Consider the following 18,414-nt stretch of genomic DNA (forward strand, 5'->3'; position numbering starts at 1 on the left):
GAGGTGTGAAGCAAGGTGCCTTGTCACCCTCAGGGATCTAGCGTGTCCTCCTCAGAACTGCTCTAAGAGCAAAAGAATTTGAATGTCACAGAATTGTCTGCAGGCCTGAACCCTTCATGGTCTCAGGACCTCTGCTTCCCCTGTGTTGTCCCCTTCTCAAGCACATATCCATTTTTAAAGCTTGGTAGGATACTTGGGCTGTAAACAAATCACTCAAGGAGGCAAAGAGTTAATCACAAAGAGGGCAGAGCCCATCAGTTAATAATGTAAGTCTTGAGTAGCAGATGTTTCTGAGCAACTTCTTGGGGGGTTGTTTTTGACTGCAGAGGCAGAACAGGTGGCAAACGTGAGGCACCCAGGGTTTCTGTTCCAGTGGTTCATGCTGCAGGACCTGCGTGAGTGTGTCCGGAAACTCGGTGCTGAGAGCTTTGCTGGAGTAAAGAGCTGTGCAGAACCCCCAGCTCTGCTACACGGCATAATTAAGGCTGTGCTGTTGCTTCTGCATCCAGACTGGAAGGGCTCAGAGGAGATCGAGAACTGGAGTCAGTGTAAACTGGTGAGACTTCAAATTGCTGAGAGTTTGTTTTCTATTATTACTCCCTCAAGAAGACTCAGTGGAATTTGCCAAGGGGGAATTGGCAGTGAAATAATTAATTACCTATAGATTTCCTGTATGCTTCTCTCTGCCATCTTTGATTCTGTAACCTTTTCATCACGACCCGACTCTTTCTGTTCTTTGCATTGCAGAAACTTGATGACAATTTGATTCAGGAGATTTATTGCTTTGATCCAACTGCTGCATCTGTGCAAATTCAAGCAGAGCTGCTGGACTGCATCACTGGTAAATATCATAAACTCCTTGTGAGGTTCCCAGGCACAGCCCAGAAACAGTGTCAGTGGCCACCTTCAGCTGAGTACTTTTAAGGTCCTTACTTCACAAATTAACTTTGATTTCACAAGAGATTAAACAACAGATAAAGGTTCCTAAATATCTGCAATCTTTTTTGGTCACTAGAAGTCAACCTGTTAAATTTAGACTCAAAATTCACGGCCTGAAAGAAAGGGGAGCAGATCAGCTTTGAAAGCTTCCAGAACAAGTGATCTCATTGTACACCTCCAGATAAACATATGAAGAATGAGAGTTCTTTTGGCAAGTAATATGTGAAGACATATGAAGAATGAATGATGGTTCTTTTGGCAAGCAAATCTACTTCAGACCTCTGTGCCCTGCCCTAGGGACTGACCCAGCTCCAAACAGGAACATGACTGTGGGAGGACAGCGTGAGCCCTCCTCTTTGTAAACACCATCTGCCAAGAGCTTAATGTACTCACTGGCCACAAACAGGAGCTGGTTTTCAGTCTGTCTTTCTCTCCTTTAATAAACATAGGCTTTTTTGGTGCCAGGGCACTCAAGAGGCTATTATTATTATTATTATTTGCAATATCTCTGCAAGAGAAATTACTTGTTCTTGTTGAGATCTCTCCCTTGATGATCTGAGAGGCCTGTTAAAAAACAAACCTGGACAAGAGTTATTAATTTAGCTGGAGATATTTATCAACAGTACCTTGCCTGCTGATAAAGAGTAAACACTTGAGGCTGTCATGGCTCCTTTTCATGTGTTCTCCTCATATATATTAAACTAATTCACTGGAAAGAACAAGGCAGGCCTACAGCATCTGATGTTCCTACAGCTATGGACAAAGATGTAACTAGATTAAAGAATACAGCTTTGGCCAATTGCTGGTATGCTAGGAAAGGTTGGTTTCCCAGAATGAAATGCAGGTATAACTCACAGTTACAGGAATTCCTTTAAAATGAACATCAGGTAATACACATATGTTCCATATGTTTGTGCTGTAATATAGAACAGAGCACAAAACAACCTCTATTCTACGGACAGAGCAACCTTTACGGCATGATTATGTGGTAACTTTTAATAGCACTTAGTAAAAGCTTTGAATGATATTACTCTTAAAACAAATCTGAACTTGGATTAAAAAAAGCACTTTTCTCATTGTATTTTTGATTATCAAATTTTAGCATTAAAATATAGCAGAGCACTTTGTACAATAGGGGACCTACCACAATACAGGATGAATTATAATAAAAAGTCAGCACTGACAGGTCACTGTCACGATAATGTTCAGTGCCTTTCAAAGCATCACCATCCTGCAGGGTGGAATTACTGGACTCAGGGAAAGCACTGCTGATGGGATGACCTCTCTTTGATTTTGTGGCAACACTGCTCATGGTTTTGACTTTCCCTCTTGTAGTTACAGCTCTTTTTTTGTTGCAGGTGTCCCTCGAGCGGCGGTGTGGCAGCAGGGCTGTGCTCCAGCCGAGTTCCTGTACCACTGGGTTCACACCTGCCTGGCACTTGCAGAGATCACAGGGAGCCAACACAGTGAAAAACCCCATCCTTAGTTCCTTTTGGCATCCAGTTGTTGTGTGCCTCCAATTAAATCTCTTAATTCCTCGTCTAACCCTTGTGATTCTAGTATTTCACAAATTTTAAAATTTAAATTAACTGTTGTTTTTCTATTTTTTTATGCATAGCCACTAAGTATTTGTTATTAAGATGGTTGATGTTTGTTAAATGATAGGAAGTCTGTTAAGGATTATTAAGAAAAAGCAATAAAAACGTTAAAGGAAACAATTTTTCTAATATAGCTACTGAATTTTAAAGGCTTGAATAAAGTTTTGGATGTTTTTAAGTGGTGACTTTATGACGCCCCAGCTACAACGCTCATAAATGATACAGCAAAAATTTTCAAGATTCAGTCACCTTAAATGACTTTTTAGGAATAATTTTAAACAGAAGTTATTAATCAGCATTTTGTAACGTTCTTCTGAACACGCTGCGGAAAAGCCCAACGCTGTTAATATAACACAAAAAGCTTTCTTATTGGGATAAAGCTTGATATTACAGCAACTGCACTGTCGGCAGTGAGATTTCATCTTTCCAATAACGTCCCTTTTGGCAGAATCACTTTTTTAATAATATTTTGGGAAATTAAAACTCCTCTTTCAGTCTTTAGTGGGCAACAAGTGACAGGTCTGTGATGACTGGGGGGGCAGGACGGCTCTGCACCCCGAGGCGACCACGAGGGGTATAGTCGGGGGTGCCTCAGGGGCTTTTCCCTTCAAGGACCTTTTCCCTTCAAGGGTTTCACTCCATCAGGGGCTTTCCTTTCTCGCCTCAGGGGCTTTTCCCGCCACTGCCCTGAGGCGCCCCCTGCTCCCCTCAGGGCGTCGCGCGCCGTCCGAGACAGCCCCTTCCCGCATCGGCACTTTCGCCACCCACCAGCGGGCCGCTGAAAAAAAATCACCCGCCGCCTCCAGCCCCCTCCACCCGCTCTCCGCTCCCTTCCTGGAGCGGGACGGCGGCGCGGTGCCGTGGGGGTCTCCGGGGAGGGCGAGGAAAAGTGTGAGGGGGCGACCCGGCCGAGAGGAATCTGCGGCCGGGGAATGGCGGCGGCTGCGCAGGGGCGGCCGGGCAAGATGGCGGCGTTGGGGAAGCAGTGAGTGCGGAGGGGAAAGGGGCGGGCGGGCCCCGCCGGGGGGTTTTTGGGGCCGGTGCTGAGGGTGAGGACGAGCTCTGGCACAACTCCCGCCCGTGGACTCGCTCGTCACGGGTGTCCGCGGCATAGCCCCGCTGTGTTGGCCTGAATTTAAACCTGTGTTTATTAAAAGCAAACGAACCCCAAAAAGCGGGCAGGCGCTTGAGGCAGTGGCGGTGTTGCCCGGCGGTGTTTTGTACTCTTAGGAAAGAGAATTTCCTCAGTTTTCCCTCACACAGAGCTACGCTACCCACCCCCGAGCGCCGGCCCCGGGGGCAGCCGGGTCGGAGGGAGCTGAGGGGAGGGTTCAGGGCGGTCACAGAGATGGGGTTGTACCCCCACGATGGTGCGGTGCTCCAGCTCAGAGATACCCTCTGACGAACCATTCACTCAGTGATGGACTCAGGGAAAGGCAGGTGGGGGAGAAATTCCTCATTTAGAGTTTGCTCAGTACGAAAAGGAGGTGTTTTTAACAGAGGTGGGCCGTGTCAGCGGAAGAGTTGTCTACATTTGGTTAATCAATCTCTGCGTGACATAAGCAGACTGTAAGTCTTATCCTTTGGCCTTTGTAAACCTGAGGTTTACATCGCCCGCAAAACAGGTGAACTTCTTATTGCACTGCAAACGTAGCTACACAATACTGTGGTATAGATTAAGGCTAAATCCCTTCAGGTTAAACAGTAATTTCTTACTTCTCTGAGGGAGAAAAGAAAACCCCATGGAGAATTCTGGGCAGGAGGGGTTTGTGCCTAATTTAGGACACAAATTTACATCCAGAAACTTTACATGGAAGAAGACAGCAATAGCTCTGGGAGTATCTGGCAGGTGTGTGTCAGGGCCGAGCACTCTGCTGCAAAGGCAGCTCACATCTAACTTTGATACATTATATTGATACTGAGCTTTTCCTTCTGAAATAGTGAGTGACAGATTTTTGCTTTGGAACGTGCCACGTGTTTTGTTGTAACTAACTTTTTTTTTTTTCTTTTCTCTAGATATGGGCTTATTATGCCAAAAAAATTACCACAGAAAAATCTTGTTTCAAAGAAGCTCTCGGTGTTTGCAGATGAATCAGATGAAGAGGTCAGTTCAACAGTTTTCTTCTGAAATTCTGCCCTGTATTTTGCAAATTGTTTGTGTCCCGTTCTTAATGCCTGCATCAGGTTATGGCAGTGTCACTAGGATTTGTGTCATCATTTTGGATTTGGGTGTGAAACATGATCTGTGTTGTCTTTAGGGTGAGTTACATGGAACTGATGAGTTGATTGTCACTCTCTGTGCAACCTGTTGGCTGGAGTTAGCTGTAGCTTGTAATAAGATTTGTTGGATGTCACTGGTGAATACATTTGGAAATAGAAAGACCAATCAACAGGTCTTCCTGAGATATTAATCTAAAATGTGGTAATTAAGTGTATTTTACCCTTTAAGGATATTATTAACTGCATTTTATCCTTTAGCTCATTCCACCCAAATTTGTTGTGACTGATTTATGATGTTCACACTCACTGTGAACAAAAGCAAGGCTGTACAACCCCAAAAGTTTTAAAGCAAAAGGAGATGTGTGATATTACACGATAGTGTTCTTTTCTATAATCTTTAATTTTTTAAGTATTACCTTCAAAATAGTCGCTCCCTACCTGCCCCAGTAGAGGGCAGTGTGTGCTGTAAATCCTACCTGGATATGCCTCTGGGAACACGGGAAGCATCCAGGAACGGGCTGTGGAACGAGCTGGTCTGGGGCCCTTAGGAAACCCATCTGCTAAAACAGAATTTGTGAAGGATTTGAAGCCATGGATGGAGCCCTCTGAACGTAATGTTACAATTTTCTGGGCTTTATCGATCTGGAATTACTTGTGGTAATTTAGTCATAATGTCATTATGTGCATACTTAGGGTTTTTTTTCCACAAACCCCAGAAAATAAATTTTACCTATACCTATAGTGTAGAATTTTAACATTTAAGAAGTTGAACTTTTGTATAATTTGAACTTTAGAAACAGAACCTTTGTTATAAAGGCGTTCTTATTTTCCTAGAGCTTTACTCCGTGCTCATTCTTTTGTGTGGTTGAAAAAAACAAGGCTAATAAAGCTTCAAATAATTTTGGTCAGTTTCTGACTCATGAAATATTTGTTTTTAAAATCTTTTTTAATAAACTAGCAGTTGCATTTTTAATGTCAAAGCCTGAATCCAGCGATTCCCAGCCTCTGTGTACCTGGTTCCATCACAGCATCCAGAGTGTTGCTGGGGAAGGTGTCTGAGCTCCTGTTACACAGGGCATGAAAGGGCTTAGGGCCTTCCTAGTGATACCCACTCAACCCTCGACATGAAACTGCCTCAGTGCAGCTCACAGTGGACAGAGACAACAGGGATGTGTTTTAAATCCCATCTCCTTCCTCACCTAGCTGTGGTCCTCAGAGGTGCTTCCCCTGGGCTCACAGCTGGCTCTGTGGCTCTGGAGGCTTTCCTTTAACTGCAGCTCATGGAGATGGCAGTGGATCCTGTCTCCTCAGTGGCAGGAGCACCTCCCCTGTCAGCTGGGATTTGGTGTCTTTCTCTACGTTAAGGATCTGACCCCACATTTTCCAGGTTCCAGGAATAAGCTGGATTTAATCTGTTGTCATTAATCTGTCCACAGTAGGAGTGGGAACCTTCCCGACTGTCTCGTATTTTTTCATTTTCTCTCAATATCTAAATATTAAAGCAAAAAGAATGAATGCTAATAATTCTAGTAAAAATAATGTATGATGCTGTCTGCCAACTTTTAGCTTAACAGCTCAAGTATCCTCCCTTTCAGAAAGGCTGACAGATTCACTGCCAGAGTCTTATAAAGACTCTTAAAAGTTGTCATGCTCAGTATGGTACATATCCAGCAAAAAGTAATAATCTCATAACTGCCTTTATCAAAGAAGATTGGGGTTTTTTTAAAAAAAAAAAAGCAACATTACTTTATTAGTTCTATAATAATTTCAGAGCTTTTCCAGATAAGGAGCAGCATTTGGGAGGGGTTTCATTTCCTGTCTGCTACCTTATCAGTCAGAACTACATCTCAAATGTCTGGAGATCATGTATTTTTAACTGAACTCTAATAAAGTTTGTGCTGGGGAATCTGCACACCTGACTTGGTCTGTGATTATATATTAGATACCAAACTTTTGCTCCCCTTTTTTTTTTTTAATGTTACTATGCATATTTCATTAAGATTTTGCCTGTATCTTTGCTGAAGGAATTAGGATTCTTTTTCCCCCTGTAGCTAAGTACATTAATGGGTGTTGCTAATGAAGGTGATCTTTGGTTTAGTTCATAGGAAACAGAATATCTAGGGTGGAAATTTTCTTGAAATACAATGGGAAAAAGTAAATCAGATGGTTACAGTCACTTGTAGCCAATATACTTCTGAATTATTTGTCTTCATAATGAGGAGTTGTTGAGGAAAAGGTTGTTGCCCCTAGGAAAACCTGTTGTAGAGAGTAGATGCTACAACAACAAACTGTAATATAGAAATGAGTTTCCATTCTGACTTACTGTTATTTGTGATCTTTTCATTTTCTCCAAAGAGATTATTCCCTTATTCATGCATTGTGTTTTCAGAGGTGGCTTGTCAATGTTCCCAGTGTGTTGTTCATTGTTCTGTTTTACCTCTGGAGTTTAGTTGAAATTATCTCTGTGGTACAGCAGATACAATCAAGGAACAGAAATTTTATCAGAATTATTCAGCATATTCCTGTACCTTACCAGCCTTTCAAAACTGATTTGTTCCTGCAGATTGAAAAGTGTTGCTCAGAAAATAACTGCACATAGACCTCAGTAGGTGCTAAATTCAGGAGAAAGACCATGGAGTCAGTGTGGATGTGAATGTATAGCTGGATTTAGTGGCTTTTTTAGTGACCATCTAAAAGATAAATGAAGTATTTAAGCAGGCAGAAGCTGAAAATAAGCAGAAAATTGTAGACTCAGATTTTTGGGTTTGCTTACAGATCCTTCCATTCCCTTTGCAGTTTTGCAAAGGAACAGTATGACTGAAAAAAGGATTCTCTAAGTTATGAGGATTGGTGCTGACCAGAGTTTGTGCAACAGTTCCAGGCACAGTAAGACTAAGTAGACTAAAGGGGCTCTTAGAAAAGAGTGTTCTGAGGAGGAGGAAGTGGACAGGAGTAACTCAAGAGGATGTATGTAGAATGAAGAATGATTCAGAGGAACTGAGGTCATGTTGCCATTTCTCATAATATGAGCAACAGGTTATATTACAGAATTACCAAGTAACTGGTTTAATCTAAACAAGAGGAAGTTGGGGATTCTTCTGTGCACAGTGTGGAACTCCTTGCCACAGGATATTGTGGCATGGCCAAAAATATATATGGATTTAAAAATGGATTAGTCAAATCAAGGGATGCTCTTGGTGTCAAACAATGGACCAGATGCATCCTCAAGTTCAGGAAGTCCCTGATCTCCTGGTTTCTGGAAGCTAGGAGGGAGTTCTGAGGAAAGCTAATTCTGTGTATGTGACTTGTTTTTCATGTTCATTCCCTTAATCTTCTGGTAGTAGCTATGACTTGTGTGTGAATTGAGAGGAATCTGTTGCCTGATGTGATTTTTATTTTTTCCCTCATGAAGACTGGAGTCTCATGTGCACTGAGGGATCATCCATGTGCAGGCTGTAGTTGGATAGTCCAGATCCCTGGGAGGGCAAGCATTAAGGATTCCCTCCTAAACACATATACATGAGGATGTAAGTTGCTCATTTTAAGACCTTTTGGTACCAAAGTGTCACGAACCCAACGATCTCAGAGCCTGAGATGTGAGAAGGATGAAGTGAGCAGAGCCAGATCCCAGCCTGTCAGAGATGTGGGCACATGCAGGTGGCTGCACTTGAGTCCCTCAGCTCCCTGCAAAGATGCAGATACTTCTGAGGCACAACTTGCCTCATTCTAAAGCAGACATCTAAAATCAGTGTGATGAATTTTTCTCTCAAAGTGCCTCTTTCTCGGTCTTTAACAGTGCAGTGTTCTGGGATGACTAGCTCAGTTTAGATGTGAGCTTTGTTTTTTGTGAACTGGCTGATTGTCTGTGCTTCTTTCACTGCAAGTTTTGTTGTTCCTGTTTGGTCAAATATTTTTCTGTGCATTCAGTTGAAACTGGATGGTTGTAGTGAGAGATTAAAATCAAACTGCATGTAGTGTAGCTGACATCACTGAAGCATTTCATTTCTCTTTAAAATGGATTTCACTTTAAACAGAGGTAATTTATTTTACATGTCTACTGCAAAGCAGCACGTGGAGAATTCAAAAGGGCAGTGTTAAAGGGCAAAGCCTCCTTATGGATCTTTCATAACCTATTATATTACAGCAGAAGCATCTTCTGGCTTTAAAGAAGGAGTGGAGTGATGTCTTATGTTGTCTATCAATAAGTACCATGCCTGGGGTTTTGGAGCAACCAGAAATGCTTTTCCTTAGGAGGCAGGTTAGGCAGCTAATAGGAGATATCCCATTAATAATAGCTATTATGTTAGAATTTGTTGGTCCCATAATTCCTGTGGCAGTCAGTGGGGAAAAACAAATGAGACACCTCACATACACTTTGAGAGCATCTCTTAAAATAGTTGTGACAATTTTTACAAGGCATCCTCAGCTTTAGATTTAAGGATGTAGCTTCCTAGAAACCACCAGTTTGAATGTCTGTTCTTCTTTGGTCGTTTGGGAGCAACGTAAAGAAAGTATTTTAAGAAAAAATTTACAAGGGGTGTTCTGCCTTTGGGATAAAAATAAGAAGGTAGCACAAGCACTAAAGCTGAAACAAGCTATAGACACCCGGAGGAGATAAGAAATGGAGAGAACAATGAGAAGTGTTAGCAGGTTGGGGGAATTTATTGCCTTTTTTTTTTTTTAATAACCTTTTCAGTTGTGTACAAGCTGTCTCCCGTGGTCTCAGAGCAGTGGTAGACTGGAGAGCCTCATTTCTAAGAGTCCCTTGCTTTGCATGGATTCTGTGTTGTTTCACAGGATAGGGTTAAAACATTTTCTCCTTCCATAAAATACTGAACTATAAGCTTTGTGCTTCAGAAGAATGGCTTGGCTACAGGGAAAGTATGAGGCAGATTGCTGAGCTTGTAGGGCCTTTAATAAACGGGCAGTTGATAAGTAAAAACAATACAAAGGGACGGGAAGTTCTCATCTGTCAGAGCTCACAGCATGACAGGAAATTGTCCCCCATAAACCACTGGGGAAGGTGTTTGTTTTCTGTACACTCACTGCCACTCCAGACAAATGGCAGATGGACTCCTTTACCATCATATGTCCAGCAGTGAGGATTATGTATTGCTTTTGTGTTTGTGCAGTCTTTGGATCAATGCATTTATTTCATGTAGGCAAGACAAGGAAAACATTCTAAGCTGTGTTTCAGATATTTTGGTGGAATAAAGCTTATTCTGTAAATACAGCTGCAGAATCTGGTTTGTGTTTTACTGAGCCCCTGCTTTCTGGACTAGCACAGGGGAGATCCTTTGTTGTTGAGGCACCTTTCTGTTAAACCACTATAAGAGTTTTCCATAAAGGAAACCTTCAGTGATGACCCTCAATGTGTCAAGCAAAGGACCGTTTTCTTTCCCAAGAGCCAAGTCTTCTGGAAGTCAAGTTCCTCTGTGTAAAGCTGTTATGTGTGCTATGCCAATTTAAAATGGGTCTTTATAGCTTATACTGACTCATTTATGGCATTTTCAAAAGAAAGTATGTGTCATAAAATTGAGTACATTATTGTAAACTATTCTCAGTTTTTCAGTCTAGAAAGCCAGAGGTAAATACTGAATGAGTGAAGCCAGGATTCTATAGGTTGTTTTAAACTAAATAATCCACTATCTACTTCCCCCAGTCAGCCAACCAACCGGCTACATAAATAAATAAGAGACTATATCCAGTTCTAGTCCAAACAATCAGCAAGCTGCAGCAGACAGGGTGCAGTCCCCGAGACCACAGAGGACTTTGTGTGTTCCTAATGTTTGCTGAGCTCGGATTCCTAAAGTCTGAGTGTGCCCTGCTTCCTTACCTGGTTACCTGCAGCCAGGTAAGGGAGAGGGAAAGAGAAGCTGCTGTCTGATGATGAGCACAGAATCAGTGCAGGGTTTTTCTTCCAGGCAAGTGCACATCATGCTTTCCCTTTGTCACTGTAGTTTAACCACAAGGTTTAACGTTTTGAAAGCAGACATGGAATTTATCTGAGTTTGCAGGTAGGAGCTAAAGCACCAGGAAAAGTGGGAGTATGTGCCCTTTTCAAATTCCCGTTTTTACTGGTCTGAGTCCTTTGCTTTGAGGGAGCTAGGAAGGAATATTTTGAATATTCTGTGTCTCAGGTTTCTCTGACTGTAGTATTCCTTATAAATGTCAGTACTATGGGAGGTGAGCACAGGTCTAGAGTGCAGTGAATGCTATTGTCTGATACCATATGTACCTCTCCAAATATTGGGTGTTGTCTTAGCACCTTCTCTTGCTGAATTTAGAATTACTTAGTACTCTTCTGAGATACTGCTTTTTTGAAGGTAGTATCTCGGAAGTTTGCAAGTCTTTTTATTATTCACGGTTTGCACAGCAGAATAAAAATCTGTTAGAGGTGATCTCTGTCTGTATCTGTTGCTTAGTCCCATCCTGGGTGGGTGACAGGCCCCAAAGGTACAGTGTTCCTGTGGTCATGTTAAAATACCAGCTGGGTAAAGGGACAGATAGAGGGGAGAATGTGTGATTTTAGTCTTCCCCAGAGCTGGGGGGGAGCTGTTGGCTCAGCACAGGGCCAGGGTCTGCTCTGCCCACCTGCCAAATCAGCAGGCACCTCTGGGGAGGTGAGAGGGGACACAGGGAGAGTGCACAGAGTCACTTATAATGGAACTCCATCCTGGCACCACTCATTGCCTGTTCTGAAATCACCCAGTGAAAAGAGGATTTGTACTGTTTACAGTCTGTCCTGGAGGGAATTGTGGAAAAGCACTTGGTTGTTTTTCCTTCTTGAGAGATCTGTTAAAATGTTAATAGGATAAGAAGGAGGGGTCACAACATGTTATTATTTTATTTTAAGCAGCAAATGAATTCAAAAGCCTTCTTGTTCAGGGGATCTGTTTGAATTTAGATGGTGCTAATTCTGATTGATTTCAGAAGATCTTAATCCCTGCTGCCAAGCTCTCTGCCAGTTGGTTTTCATTTTTTAATTTTATTAAGAGCAAATTACAGAATCTCTTTGTCTTTTTAAAATGTGATACAGAGCATGTCTTAGTCAAAGCTGCAAAACTTGGGAAGCTGCCAGAATGCAAAAGGATTTTTCCTTCCTATTTCTGCTCTTTAAGATTAAGAGATATTTAATTACATAAACAAGTACAAGTCCTGTCATTATAGTGGATCTGTTTAATAAACACTATTATCTATTGGCTGAGAAAAGATAGATATTTAGTTAGTTCAAGACTAATTAAAAGAAAAAACTAAATAAAATGCAAAGTTTTTATTTAAAAGACTATGATTAGGAAACATTTTCAGTAAGGATCTGTTTCTTCTTAGGGAAGATTAGCTTTGCTATTTTCTAGCATGTGAATCTTGAGAAATTAAATAGTAACATTTGAAGTACATGCTGTTCAGCACTGTTCTTATTTCTGAAAACACAGAGCTAATGATACAGCTCAAACTTGAAATAAATACCAAATCTTTTAGAATATTTGGGTTTTACTATGAGTACAGGTGGAGGTTTTTTCATGTGATTATCAGTAAGGATCTGCTCATGACTGCTGCATCTCTGGTGACAAGTCCATGAGGGAAGAATTCAGTATTTTCTGACTCACACCTGTTTCACAGACTGTTTGCATGTGGAAAATGTTAATTCTTTGTATGCTGGTGAATGAACTTACAGTTGTTCCTGCTTGCAGAAAATACTGTTGAAGCGAGAGACTGACTTATGTAATTGGACTATTTTATAGTTGTTTGTTAGAATGGTAGAAAAATAATATTATCTGTGTCAATGTAATGAATTTTATTTCTGCAATGCTTCCTTCTCACAGCCATCTGTTGGGGAAAGTCTTCAGAAAGAAGCATTGAAAAAGCAAGCGATGAAACAGGTAAGGGACTGGTTTTCATTTACTCTCAGTGTTCTGATGGGTAGCTTTATGCTATAGATCTGTTTAAGTTACAATATAGGAAAGAAATATTTGAAAATAGTAAAGATTTCATTATTGTTTTTTGATATCTTTTCTTCTCCTCCCCTGTTTCTTCTTTTAGACTAAATTGGAGATTCAGAAGGCTTTGGAGGAAGATGCTACAGTGTATGAATATGACAGTATTTATGATGAAATGCAGCAGAAGAAGAAAGAAAGTAGTGCCAAAATGTTATCTGGACAAGAGGACAAAAAGGTCAATACCTGGCAGTGTGTGCCATCTGTCTTACCTCTGTCTGCTTGGAACAACCATGATTGGTCAACTTGTAAGCTTTGCCACAGGCGTTTCCTTTAAATTTCATATAAGATTAGGCTCAAATGCTGTTACATAAGGCAAGAATTTGCAAGAATCGTGGCAAAGCCGTTAATTCATCAGGTGCTTCAGAGTCCCAGGCTGGGATGTTCTCGAGGGCAGGAGACCACACGTTTCTCACCCAGTTACCACAAGTTTCCCACCCAGTTTCTGGTGTATATGGGGTGTATCTTTCTGGATGTTTCTGAACAGAATGTTACAGTGGGATAATAGGATTAGGGGCAATGGGCCCTGCACAACAACACTGCTGCTGGTGATAAAGACTTCTGTTTCTAAGCCAGTGGATATAAATTGTCCCTCCTGCCCCATCAGTGAGCTACTGGAGGACTGTCAGAAGACTAAAGTGATTAACTTCCATTGGTGAAATGTGAGCCCATTTGCACAGCCCAATGCCTTGTTTCAAAGCATTGCTGAATTAGCCTGACAAATTATATTTTCATTGTTACTTATTCTTTTTCATTTGAAAGCTCTTGTCAGGTTCTGTGGGTAAAAAAAAGAAGCTTCCCACTCCTCTACAGCAATAGAAAGGCAAGACTGTTACAGAAGACAGAGGGATGAGAAATTGAAAAACATTTAATTTCATTTAGAGTAAAAATCTTCCTAGTCAAAGATGGGATGACTGTTTTGATTGAATACAGCAAGTTAGGGATCTAAAAGGGAATGGCAGTTTAGTTTGGACAGCTGTCCAACAGGGTGAGAACACGTTAGACTTGCTTTGGTCCATTTTCTTCCATTACCAACTTTCTTCAACATCTCCATCGATCCCAATTTGTATTTTCTCAGCCACCTCAATTACTTCTCAGCACAGTAACTTTTTTCCCTTCTGTTTTAGCCCAGGTACATCCATAATATCCTCAAAGCAGCTGAGATTAGAAAGAAGGAACAAGAAAAAAGAATGGAAAGAAAAATTCAGAAAGAGCGTGAAATGGAAGGAGAAGAGTTCGCACACAAAGAGGCTTTTGTGACTTCAGCCTATAAGAAGAAGCTGCAAGAAAGGGCTGAGGAGGAGGAAAGAGAACGAAGGCAGTCAGCTCTTGAGGGTGAGAGTGACACTAAAATAATTGTCCTTAAAAAGAAGTATGACCTTGGGCATGATTTACAACGTTGTCATCTGGTCTCTTTCTGAGGCTTGGGATAAATAAAATCAAAGAGGACCAGATTAGCAGATCCTGAATCAGATCCTACTTGGTCTCTTATATTCCTCTGTAGAGGTTACAAAAGGAACAGAGGAAGCTCCTCTGTTTGTGTGTCAGTACTATTTAGATTGATACTTTTAATTTTTGAGGGAGGGTCAGCTGTTGAAGGAAGACTCGTAAGCCTGGGGTACAATGATGTTTACAGTCCTTACCTCAGGCATTCCATGCAGTGTCCCAGGAGTAGATGTAAAGCACAGGATAGAGGATCATAACATAAACTGGCTTGGAGTGGACCTCTGAAGGTCATCTGTTCAATCTCCTGCTCAAAGCATGGTCTGCTGAGAGGTCAGATCAGGTTGCTCTGAGCTTTTTCCACTTTGGACTTGAAAACCTCCAGGATGGAGATTGCAGTCTTGGTGGTTTCTACCAATTGTGAGTTGTGTTGTGTGTGATGAGTATTTGTGGCACAGTAAATCCAACCTTCCTTCCTTTCTCTCAGCGTACCTGGATGTGACCAAACAGAGGGATCTCAGTGGATTTTACAGACACCTTTTAAACCAGAGGGTAGGGGAAGAAGAAATGCCTAAATGCAGCTTCCATGAAGCCAGGTAGGATGTGATTCCAACAGGCTTTTGGATATAAAAACCAGCGTCTGGCTGTTTGGGATTCCAGACTCACTGGAGAGTTAGACAGAGAGCACTAAAACACTTGGTAGGTTAAGCTGGTTATTTCATACATGTGATTAACTGAATTATTTTGGTAAAATGATGGGATGGTCAATGATACAGAAATGAAACAAACAGGAGAGGGATGCTGTTTAAAAAGTATCAAGAGGACAGTCATGCTTGTAATACTACTTGGTATTATTCTAACCTACATGTGATTCAGCCTCCATAATATTTACCAAATCTGTATTAAGTTACACATTTTGAATCATGAGGGAGACAGAAGGTAAAAGAGAGGTAAGTCATAGGAAATGATGTTGGGCTATGAATTTCCTGAAAAGAATGTGAGTCTCTAACTTTGTACTTATTCCACATCTACAGTTTCATATAAAATTAATTGAGTGATGATGCTGTGGTAAAAGGAAATTAATCAAATATATAGGAAATCCAGTGGGAATATTTTAAAATCTTAATATTTGCACATTCCAAAGCTAAGTAATAAGATGAGGCTGAATTATTTAGATAGCTGAGGTGCTAAACTTCTGCCCTGTGGATAAATGTGATGAAGGGAACATGTTTCTGGTGTGCAACAACTGATCATTTGAAACAATTAACTCAGGTTAAACTTCACTTAATACAGGCCTTAAGCATGAATGTCACTAGTTAAATGCTTGCCATTACAAGGAAAATACAGCTTTCACTAAGAGATCATCTGGATCTGAGATTGGATTATTAGGAAGTAAATTCTTAGCTTAAATAAAGAATATGATCACTGAAGTTACTCAGCCATCAGAAATAAGGAAATTCTCCATTGTGTCTTCAGGATGGTGTGGTTTTGTTCTGCATAGAGATCAGTTGAAATGGTGGTTTCTAAGTCTTGCAAATTAAGGAAATGTTCCTTTTGTGGCACATAAAATTAATTCCAGGGGGAAACAAGTAGTGCTGCAGATGGTGCTCCCAGCAAGGCTTTCAGATGAGCTCAGGTGTGTATTTTAACTTTGGTTTTACTTACGGTGGTACACCAGGATACAGAGAAAAAACAGCTCCATTTTTGGATCTCAGAATTGTGCCTCAAGTGATTCACCTTTGACTTGTGAGTTTAATTAATGGGATTACTAAATAAATTACCAAACTTTTCAGCGTATTTTTTAGTCGTTGTTCATAGACTATCCATGCTCTCAAGCATGCAGCAAACATTCAAACTAAGGAGCTGGTGTGCTGATTCATGAGAGTCACCACAGGCTGTTCCTGGAGCTGTGTGATTAAAAAGAAGAGGTGTGGCTCCTGTGAGTAACATGTATTTCCTCATCAACCAGAAGAGAATGACAAAGCAGAACCTTTCTGCTCTACTGCCCAATTTAGTCCTCCAGGGGTCAGCTTTTTGCATTTAAGAATCTTTGAGCTGTTAAAAGATACTGACTTCTATCTAGCCACTAGTGAGATCTTCAGAAATATTGGATTAAAAAAAACCTTACTGCTAATGGAAACCATGTTCCTACCTCAGTCAACAAAACATGCAATCTGCTGCTTCTCTGGATAATTATTTGACATGAATAGAGGAATAAGCACATAGGGAAACCTGTAACTTGCCAACAGGCTTACACAGGAATACAAGTGGATGTCTTTTTCCTTAGATGGAGCCTGCAGATACTTAACCAAAGTCATTCTTTTAGATAAATTCATCAGCTCACATTCACCAGTGAACCAGATAAAGATACTTAGCAGAAATCCTTTGTGCTGGATTCCTGGAACCTGAGCCACAGACAGATTTGCTTTCTTAGACTTTTCAGCAGCATCTTTTGCTTAAGTCCTGACCAGAAGTCACTTTGTAGAAAAGTCCAAGACTTCAGGCTTTTTAATGTTGTTTTTCTTTTCTAACATAAAAAAATGTAGGATAAAGGAAGAAAAACCTGACAGTCAGGATGAATCCACCGAAAGGAACAAATGCCCATCTGAGAGACAAAAAGTGAAACCCTCTGTCAAGAAAGAGAGTAATCCAGATGCTGATACCGACTTGGGAACTGACAGCAGTGATGATGACAAGAGACACAAACACAGTAAAGTAGATTTGAAAAAGAAGAAAAGGAGAGAGAGCTCGGTGAGCAGCGAAGAGGAGGCCAAACATCACAAGAGCCAGAGGCATTCCAGGTCACCGAGTTCATCCAGTGTGGAGGAGGAGCCACGCACCAAAGCCCAAACAAGTCACCTGGCAAAGAGGGGGGAGAGCAGACCAAGCAGAAGGGGGAGTGATGAACTGTACAGGGAAAAAGATTATGAGAGAAGTAGGACCCACGAAAAGGATCACCAAAGGGAAAGGGAAGAGCGACACAGGCACGGGGATCACACTAGTAAGGATCACTACAGAAGGAGGGAAGAGCAAGATGATAAGCAAAGGGGGAAGGAAAGAAAGGAGAGGGAGGGACATGGCAGAGAAAGAGGAGAGAGGAGGGCAAAGGAGAGAGAGGAGAAGGGGTCAGAGAAGGAGCGAGAGAAAGAAAGAAGAAATGATAAAGACAGATATAATGACAGAGAGAAGGAGAGAGGGGAGAAATACAGAGAAAAGGAAGATCATGCGAAGGAGAGGAGAGACAAGTATGGTAGTGATGAAAAGAAATACAGAGAGAGGAAGGAAAGTACTCCTGCATCTCTAGAAAAAGATGGAGAGACTGATCTGGAAAAAGAGAGAAAGGGAAAAGACAGACAGGTGGATGAGAAGGGCAGCTCCAGCTCTGGGATTTCATGTGAGCAGAAACGTAAAGCCGGAGAAGAAGAGGAGAAAGAGGAGAAAGAACAAGGCCAGAAACCTCCTGAGGGCATGAGCAAATTTGCCAAACGGAGCAACGAGGAGACAGTGATGTCAGCACGGGACCGGTATCTGGCACGGCAGATGGCACGTGTCACCAGCAAACCCTACATCGAGAAGGAGGAGGATTAATGTCCCTCTGGTGGACAAAGACACCTGGGCTGTCAACCAGAAGGAAAAGCCACCTCTGTGTGGACTCTTGTACAGAAGTAAAAGGGTATCCCAGCTATTTATTCCTGGTTTTCCTTTGAGAAATTGTCCCTGAATAGAAAAATTTCTGGAATGGATTACTGGATCACTTGATACACCCTTAGTCTGTTTATGCAGTTGGAATATTAAATGTGGCTGATTCTGTTCACCTTGCCCTTCAGTCCTTGGTACTTAAAGATTTTGGACAGACCTGGGAGTGTTAAACGTAAGGTGAGAAAACATCCCCCTGGCAGCCCCTGCTCCTTCCACCGGCTGAAACTGAGCTCTGCTGAAACAAAGGTGCTCTCAGCCCTCAGCAGGAGTCATTGTTGCCAAATGATGGTCACAAAAATGGGAAGCAAACCTGTAAAAGTGTAGGGGGAAAAGCAAGAAAAACAGCCTGAATAATAATCTAGGAGATTTCTGTATGTAGTGTGGTTTTGTAAGCTAAATTGATACATGAATTTTGTATTTATGTGTGGGCTTTAGTTTGGGAGCCTGATGTACAGAAACAATAAAGTGTAAGATATGTGTTGGATCTAATGTATGGGTCTTTTTTAATGTGTGAGTTATTT

The 18,414-nt window shown here is 41.5% G+C and overlaps 2 protein-coding genes across 8 annotated transcripts in view; both read left to right on the forward strand.

Annotated features, from left to right (window-relative positions):
- The window catches only part of EFCAB5 (EF-hand calcium binding domain 5), a 36,728-nt gene extending 34,013 nt beyond the window's left edge, over positions 1–2,715 (forward strand). For 6 of the 7 annotated variants that reach the window (XM_032707675.1, XM_032707672.1, XM_032707677.1 and 3 more), the window contains 3 exons: positions 327–556; positions 748–841; positions 2,298–2,715. In XM_032707675.1, coding sequence (XP_032563566.1) covers positions 327–556; positions 748–841; positions 2,298–2,425 — 452 coding nt within the window. In that variant the 3' untranslated portion in view covers positions 2,426–2,715. Of the gene's footprint in view, positions 1–326; positions 557–747; positions 842–2,297 lie in introns of those variants that run through there. The other variant, XM_032707678.1, reaches the window with a different exon arrangement.
- A 560-nt stretch (positions 2,716–3,275) lies between these two features.
- On the forward strand, positions 3,276–18,382 carry NSRP1 (nuclear speckle splicing regulatory protein 1). Its single transcript, XM_032707680.1, has 7 exons — positions 3,276–3,522; positions 4,554–4,641; positions 12,581–12,637; positions 12,798–12,929; positions 13,879–14,086; positions 14,682–14,790; positions 16,741–18,382. The coding sequence occupies exons 1-7, from the start codon at positions 3,470–3,472 to the stop codon at positions 17,780–17,782; spliced, it is 1,689 nt and encodes a 562-aa protein (XP_032563571.1). The 5' UTR covers positions 3,276–3,469; the 3' UTR covers positions 17,783–18,382.
- Positions 18,383–18,414: the final 32 nt, after the last annotated feature.

This window comes from Chiroxiphia lanceolata, chromosome 20 (genome assembly GCF_009829145.1).
Source record: "Chiroxiphia lanceolata isolate bChiLan1 chromosome 20, bChiLan1.pri, whole genome shotgun sequence".
In the NCBI taxonomy this organism is placed as follows: domain Eukaryota; kingdom Metazoa; phylum Chordata; class Aves; order Passeriformes; family Pipridae; genus Chiroxiphia; species Chiroxiphia lanceolata.

Excerpts from the sequence above, each read along its gene's own strand:
- NSRP1 (XM_032707680.1), top strand. The coding sequence starts at position 3,470 with ATGGCGGCGGCTGCGCAGGGGCGGCCGGGCAAGATGGCGGCGTTGGGG. Across the intron at positions 12,638-12,797 it reads AAAAGCAAGCGATGAAACAG|ACTAAATTGGAGATTCAGAA; the intron begins GTAAGGGACTGG and ends TTCTTCTTTTAG. Across the intron at positions 12,930-13,878 it reads CTGGACAAGAGGACAAAAAG|CCCAGGTACATCCATAATAT; the intron begins GTCAATACCTGG and ends CTTCTGTTTTAG.